The sequence below is a fragment of the Panthera uncia genome (assembly GCF_023721935.1).
Source record: "Panthera uncia isolate 11264 chromosome C1 unlocalized genomic scaffold, Puncia_PCG_1.0 HiC_scaffold_4, whole genome shotgun sequence".
NCBI classification, from domain to species: domain Eukaryota; kingdom Metazoa; phylum Chordata; class Mammalia; order Carnivora; family Felidae; genus Panthera; species Panthera uncia.
In genome coordinates this window covers 32,969,444-32,977,798 of record NW_026057585.1, presented here as the reverse complement: position 1 = coordinate 32,977,798, position 8,355 = coordinate 32,969,444, and the positions used below count along the sequence as shown (strand labels likewise).

General features: G+C 37.1%; 1 protein-coding gene across 1 annotated transcript in view; it reads left to right on the top strand.

The window, feature by feature from the left end:
- Positions 1-2,713: 2,713 nt before the first annotated feature.
- The window catches only part of CLCA4 (chloride channel accessory 4), a gene marked incomplete at its 3' end in the record, with an annotated part of 23,856 nt that continues 18,214 nt past the window's right edge, over positions 2,714-8,355 (top strand). Inside the window, exons 1-3 of the mRNA XM_049618863.1 lie at positions 2,714-3,260; positions 7,249-7,389; positions 7,530-7,677. Of these exons, the coding sequence (XP_049474820.1) occupies positions 3,105-3,260; positions 7,249-7,389; positions 7,530-7,677 (445 nt within the window). The remainder of the gene's footprint in view (positions 3,261-7,248; positions 7,390-7,529; positions 7,678-8,355) is intronic.

The window sequence follows — 8,355 nt, the reverse complement described above, 5'->3', positions numbered from 1 at the left end:
TCAAATTTTACCATTTTCCTTTTGGGGTTAAGATCTGAAAACTAAACTTCACAAAAACTGTATTTAAAAGTTGAAGGTTTGGGGCGCCTGGGTGGCTCAGTTGGTTAAGCGTCCAACTTTGGCTCAGGTCATGATCTCGCGGTCCGTGGGTTCGAGCCCCGCGTCAGGCTCTGTGCTGACAGCTCGGAGCCTGGAGCCTGTTTCAGATTCTGTGTCTCCCTCTCTCTGCCCCTCCCCTGTTCATGCTCTGTCTCTCCCTGTCTCAAAACTAAATAAAACTTTAAAAAAAATAAATAAGAGTTGAAGGTTTTTATATATATGAAATGTTTTATACACACCAAACTGATGATTTCACAGACATTACTGTCATAATGATACCAAGTTTTTTTCTTTTTTTCAAGTGAAACATGTATTAAGATTTAAACATATGTTTAAAAAAATTTAAACATATATTAAGAAAATTGTAGGATGGGTATATGAACATGACAACAATCCTGAATGTGCATGGGTGAGATTAGGAAACCTAGTGTATGGTGGTTATCTCATTCTCTTTATTTTATTGTTATTTATTATTATTATTTTTCACTTGAAAAAAAGAAAAAAAACTTGGTATCATTATAACAGTAATATCTGTGAAATCATCAGTTTGGTATGTTGGATAACAACTAAATTTTTTCAAAGTTCCTTGTCTCAGTAATAGATAAGGAAACCCAACACTTAGGAATGCCTTAAGTGAGACTGTTTGCTTGAGCAGGATTTGATTTAGATGAATTTAGCAAAGTCCTTTCTGATTTGTGACCAGCCAGCTTCTGCCCAGAATGTCTGTTCAGGTTGGGTTGATGGAGACAGTGGTCCTTGGGGCTGGACCAGCCAACTGAAAAATCTCTAAGAGGCAGACTCGCAATGAACAGAGATGGCTATGGGATACTAGAGCAGCTTTCCACTTTCCTTTTTATGAAGAGTATTATAAATTCAGCAAGGGATATAGTTGGAAAATAAGTCAAGAGTGTACATTTGTCTCTAATTCCATGGGGGTCCTTTTTCAGGATCCCTGAATCATCACTCCTTTCTGTGCCACCAGGAATAAGTAGAGGGTGATTGTTACAAATACTCTTCTATTTTCATGGAGCTGTATGTGCCCAGTGCTTGTAGGGAGATTTTCCTAATTCCTGTGGCAAAGATGAAGCAGCTCTCTTCCAACCTAATAAACAGGAGTTTCCTGATTTTATTGAGAGAGTAATAGCACCTCCTCAAATATCACACAAATGTTAAAGGGGACCTGAGTGCTTCTGGTTTCTCCAACATTTCAAAGGTTTTGAACAAGCTTCTATTTAAGTATTGTGATATGTCATTATTTGGGGTTAAAATGATAACCATTTACTAATTCAGTCAGTCCATCAGTCAAAAACAATTTTCTGAGCACCAACTCCATGGGATGGGTGCATGCTTGGTTTGTTTGAAGACCCCAAGCTGGAATTCAGGGAGAGGTAGGGGGCAATAGAAGAGAGGTCAGCAAGGGAACCAGGGAAAGACTGCCTCAGATATATCTCTTGATGCTCAACCCCTACCGCCTCCAAGTAATCACATTTCCCTAGAGTTGCCAGTGTAACAGCTCCATCCTGTATCTTGTACAACATATTAATTTCATAAATGTAAAATTACCCCATAATATTCATGAGGGAATGGAAGGATGGTATAGAATGCTGCCTAAGAGGTCAAAGTCTGGGCACGTGATAAAATGCCTCTCTTAAAGATGCTGTCTTTTGAGAATGCAACATGATTTCCTCCTACAGAAACTCTTCTTTTAAAGATATTTTCAGGGAGCCTGGGTGGCTCAGTCGGTTAAGTGTCTGACTTCAGCTCAGGTCATGATCTTGCAGTTTGTGAGTTTGAGCCCCGCATAGGGGCTGTGCTGACAGCTTGGAGCCTGGAGCCTGCTTCAGATTCGGTGTCTCCCTCTCTCTCTGCCCCTCCACCACTCATGCTCTGTCTCTCTCCCTCTCAAAATAAACATAAAAAAAATGTATTTTCTGGTCTTCTATTTCTTGTTCTTTTTTGGTTTCTGATGAGTTCTGTTTCCTTTTGCTTTAGAATTAGACATTTTTTATTCATCTTTACAGTTCCAAAACTAACCCCTTTCTCCTTTTTAAAAGAAAAAATCTTATTATATTGTTTGCCTTATAAAATCATATTGCCTTATTGTGAAGTAATTAAATCCATGGGCTTTGGGGTAAGAATACAGTGTTCAGATCCTGACTCTGTCATTTGCTATGTATGTAATCTTGGCAAGTTACTGAAATTGTGTGCCTCAGTTTCCCCATGCATAAAATGAAGATTATATTCATACTTACCTTAGAGAGTTACAGTGAAAATTAAGAGAGAGAATCTCTGCCCTAGTAAGCACTAAATAAATGTTAACTATCAAAATTATTCATTCTGCTTCAATAATAATTAGCACATACCAGACTTTTTTGATATACTTATATAAAAACATTCTATTCATTGTTTACTAAACAGGATTTTTAAATATAATAACTATCAAATCTTCCTTAATTTGTCAAAGTCTTTAAATTTTTAAATTAAGTTTCAAGGCCATCTTACCTAATTTGGTGTTATTTATATTTAATAATCTTACATTCTCTTCAATTATTTATACTTTGGAAATAATCTAAATAATTATTAAGTCTCTCTGTAAAACTGAATAACAATCTTACCATTATTTTTTCTACTCATTTCATTATAAATTTTTTTTAACTTTTACATTGTACTGTACAGAAAATACAAGTTATATGTCTATATGTAGGAAATAAACCAGAATTAGAAAATATAAAAAAAAGTTCCAAGAGGAATATGTGTAATTTTTTTATAAAAAGATCAATCTCTTCTATGTTTTAGATCACTTTTATAATAACATACAATAAAATGATTACATAAACTGACATCAAACATTTTACATATGTAACATCGACCTTTATACAAGCAACGTCCCATTATCAGCTGACATTGATAAGGTTTAGGGCTATATATATGGAGAGAGAAACAAAGTAAAAGAAAAACCCTTTGAACAAACCAACTTTGGGGCCAGGAATGCTTTGACAAGAACAATGGGGTTATTAGATTTTGTCTTCCTCTTAGTCCTATACCTGCTGCAGGGGTCCAATACTTCCCTTGTTCAGCTGAATAACAATGGCTATGAAGGCATTATCATCGCTATAGACCCTCATGTGCCAGAAGATGGAAAAATAATTGAAGAGATAAAGGTAAGAAAAAAATTGGATTTCTTCTGTTTGAATTGTGGAGAAGAAAAAAGTTAGTAGTTAATTATTATGGAAACTTCTGAATGCTACAGGAAGTTTAAAAGCAGCATGGTACAGTGAAGACAATACTGGAGTGGCAGAGGGAATGGAAAGTTTTAATAGAGTTCTACCCTGTCTCACCATAAGACCAAAGACAGGGCACAGGGCCTTCCTGATCCTCAGTTTCTTCATCTGTAAATGAACAGTTGGACTCATCTGTTCTTTAAACAATTATTTAATGAATACTTATGACATGTCAGGGAGTGACAACAGTGAACAATTCCTTACCCTCGTGCAGTACACATTCTTTTTAGATGATATAGATAATAAAAACACGTAAAAGTATAGCAGGTCAGATGGTAATAGGTTTCCATGAAGTAAAAAAAATCAACATATTGGGATAGGCAGTGTTGGAGCTGGGTGGGAGGAGAATGTTCATTACTATTTCATGTAGGGCAGTCAGGAAAGACCTCACTGTTGATGTAGACATCTGAGCGGAGACCTGAGATGAGTGAGGGAAGAACCCATTGAAAACCTCGGGGAGGGAACAGTAGGTAAAGCAAACATACTTGAAGTGACCATCAGGAGGTGATGAACAGGAAGAAGGGTGGGAGAGCCCAACATGGAGACATAGAGGACCCAGACCACTGGAAAGACTTGAGCTTTTACTTCTGAGTGCCATGGGAATCCACGAAAGGATTCTGAGCAGAGGAGGAGTGTGCTCTCTCATGCATGTTCTGGGATCACTCTGACTGCAGTATTGAAGAAATTCTGTAGAGGGCTTACACTTGTCACTCATCCTACATAAGTTTCATTGCAGCACAGAGATGTGGTGCAGGTAGGAAGCAGTTGCAGGTGAGAAGTAATGATGATGAAGGACAGGGATATTGTGGTAGAGATCATTAAAGTGGTATGATGAACATATTCTGAGGGTATTATAGACAAATTTGCTGATGGTTTAGATGGGGGGTGGGGAGGTGGAGAGGAGGAGGGAAAATAGAAGTCAAAGAAGACTCCAAGGCTTTTGGCCTGAACACTTGGAAGGATGGAATTATCATCAGTTGAAAAGGTAGACTATAAGTGAAAATAATGTGGCAGATGGGAGATCAGGAGTTAGTTTGAGGCGTTTTGAATTTGAGATGCTTATTAGATACACACATAGATATAGATAAGAATCTGAATTCAAGGGGAAAAACTGGCTGGAGATAAAAACTGGGGACTCATCAGCATGTAGACAAGATTTAAAGCCATGGTAATAAATGAGTTCACTATAAAGTGCAGATGGAGAAGAGAAAGGCTCCAAGCCTAAAAGGAGAAATGTGATTTCTAAAGTTTCTACCAACTGTAACATTTCATGCAATAGAAATTGGTGTTAACAGCCGTGCAAATCAGCTCTCCTGACATCAACATTTACTAATTCCTTACATTCAGTTCCTCTAGTACTGTGTCCTTAGGCTCACTGATTTGGCCTTTTACATGTGTGTTGCTATCCATTAGAGACTGATGGGCTGGACCTGGGTGGTGAGATGGTGATTCTGTGGCTGCCATTTATCATTCACTCTGAATAAACTCTTGCAGAATAGCAGTGTTCATTTGTTGATACCTTTTGAATTCCAGGGGGATATAAAAATTCTTTTACTGAAGAACACAGGCTTCAATAGCAGTTCATTCTAGATAGGGTTGACCGTGTCTCAGCTAATTCTGCATGATGGCTTCTTAGTGTTCAGGAAGAATCAGTTTCAAACTTTTCTGACCATCAGAAGTCAGTATTTGGAAAAATTACTTTGCAGTGGCAAAAAAAAATATTAAAATGTCCTCTATCAAACACCACAAGTAAAAGTTCAACTATTAGTAGATATGCCTAGATTACACAATGTTTCCTGACATTCTCCCAGCCCTCTGAACAGTCCTTGCATTTATATTACCAGGCAACCTTGTAAAATTCTCTCATCCACATTATACAGAAGAAAAAACTGGTATTTGTAGAGTAAATATTTTTTTCTGAGATCACATTAAATAGCACAATTAGAGCTGAGATCCAACCCATGGGATTTGAAGGCTGACAGATGTGGGTTTGAGTTCTGGCTTGTACAAGATGACAAAAATTACTCTTTTTTTTGTAACTAGTGAATCAACTTGTAGATATAACCTTACTCTGGGGATACCATCTGACCATAATAACATTCATGCTGAATTAACTCACAATTCATAACCTGAGATGTTAACTGTCACCTTTCCTTATTCCTTTTATTCATGTGTCTTTTTGGTTTGAAAGTACTTATTTTTTGAAATATTGATAATATTAATCATCTTTGATCCAACTAGGATATTATAGGAATTCTGAGATGGAATTTAGAAGGAATGTTACAGAAATTTTCCTTGGAAAGCCTATGAGAATCATTATTAGCTACCCTAGTATGCCCTAGGGGATCATAGTCATCTGACATAGGATCTACGAAATCCCTCAATGACCTCAGAACATACCACTACCCAAGGCAGACGCATAGAGCTATGGAGACTACAAAGTAAATGGAATCCCTTGGAGTTGTAGAATGCACAACCTACACAAACGTAGCAACCCTACTTTTCAAATACTCACCACAATTCAAATCACCCTATATATTTTTATCTCATAGAAACATAGATAGTCGTCACTTGAAGCAAAATGTGACAACTGGTGAGATCTGAATATTAAAAAAAAAAAAAAAAAGGAGGAAAGCCATCCTTAGAGAAAAGTTGCTTTAGGCCAGTAATTTCCAATCTACTTTAAGAGATCTCTGAAGCCCTTTTACTAACTCCTAGCCAGTTCTTTGGGTCTTCAGTTCTGTGCACTCTGGCTTCTGACTGATCCATGGCTCTAAACCCAATTAGTTTGCTGATCTATTTAATGTATTGAGTAAGCACACTGGACTCTTCAAGAGAACAAGATACAAAGTCCTGGGATTCCTGAAGAAGAAAAATTCTATTGTGGGCTTATGTCAAGTCAGGAAGCATCATGGAGGAAAAGAGCCCACCATGAAGGAAACAACACTGCAGACTGGAATGCTGCCGACAAGATGAAGAGTTTGACATTTTCATCTAGCACCCAATATCCTTCAATTATTCAGTAGTTTTGATTATGCAGAATAGATCTCCATTAAGAAGCATTCATCCATTTCCCCCATTAGACAGTGAGTTCTAGAAAGGGACTATCTCCCTTATTAATCATTATACCTTTGGGTTCAGGATACTGAACAGTATAAAGTGATACTATTTTTATCTTGTTGGCAGAGCATCAAGCTCTGTCTATGATTTACAAAGCTCTGCATCTCCTATGAATTTTGCTATCACTCCACTCCCCAGTTCCCAATCCAACTGTCTCTCCTGGGGGTTGGGAGTATAATAAAAAACCTCTCCCTAAGATCCATTGCTACAGACTGTTCTCCTCAGCTTGCATCAGCTAAGGCTGCTCTGTAATGAGACTTATTAACAGTGATGATATCAGACAGTTTTATGACCGTCTACGTGTACAGCACTTTATAACTCATTTCATGTTTATGTTAATTCTAAAGAAAGGTTGTAATAGTCCATTTAAGAGATGAAGAAACTGAGCTTCGGAGTGTTAAACTGTCCAACCTCTATTGCCCAGAAGGTACTAATACCAATATTGGAACCCAGTAGATGACTCTGAAGTCTGTGTCTTTGTCATTTTATGTAATTTCTTTTAACACTCAAGAGAAGCAATTGCCCTTTGATGAAGGGTTACAGAAAATTCAAAGCCTGTGATGTGTAAGATTAACATATAATTTTGGACTGACAGGTGGCAGAACTGGAACTCTGAGGCAGAGACCTGCTCCCTAGTCAGTTGCTTTGTGTGTCCACTCTTAAATTGGGAATTGCCAGTGATGAAACTCTGCCCATTTGGTCCATTGCTACTTGGCCATACTCACATTTTTTTTTCCTTTAACAATAGGGTATGGTGACTACAGCTTCTACTTACCTGTTTGAAGCCACAGAAAAAAGATTTTTTTTCAAAAATGTATCAATACTAATTCCTAACAGCTGGAAGGAAAACTCACAATACAAGAGGCCAAAACATGAAAGCTACAAACACGTAAGAGTCAAAAAGCTTCTTTTAAAAAATTGTATTTTCTGGTGATCCCCAGTTTTTCAGCACATTGATTGTCTTAGAGTGTTTAAGACTGTTATCATTTCTATTTCTGATGTTTTAAAAATATTTTTAAACATTCTCAGGCCGATGTTTTAGTTGCACCACCTGCCCTCCCAGGTAGAGATGAACCATATACCAGACAGTTCACAGCCTGTGAAGAAAAAGGAGAATACATTCATTTCACCCCTGACTTTGTACTTGGAAAAAAACAAAATGAATATGGACCATCAGGTAGGAATTTTTGTTAGAATACATGTGTTGCAAATGACTCTAACAAGCATCTTTGTATCCAGGTTATGGATGTGTCCAAGCCTTGGAGCCAGAGTCTCTAAATTCAAATAGTGACTTACCAATTGTGTGTGACCTTGGACAAATGACCTAGTTTCTCTGTTCTTATTTCCTATAATACAGTAAATAAAAGTTTCCTGTCTTGTAGAATTGTTGTGAACACTGAGTTAGATACTCAGTACAACATCAACAGAAATTTGAACACAGGGCAATAATAAAATTTTTAGGGTGTACTTTTTAGATTTAATTTTTTTCAGTTCTCCACAGCTGGATATTAATCAATCATAAGCCGCCTCCATGGAAGACTGATGTATGGCAAGCTGAAAAGAGCCAGGATGTCAGTTTCTGGCCAAGAGAAAACATTCATAGGCTGTTAGTTGCTGATATTATTAAGCAACCTATTTGGCTAAACCAGGTGAACATGTCTATAAGTGATTATTTTTACCTAGATCAAGGACAATTTCATCTAGTTCTATCTAAAAGTTAAAAATCATTGTTTCAAATGAACTAAAGTATATTGTTTTGCATTTAAAAAATGCAAATCATTGTTAAAGGAAGATCAAACTCACATGCCACTACTAAGTGAAAACCTACCTAAATCCACATACCCCACAATCTCTC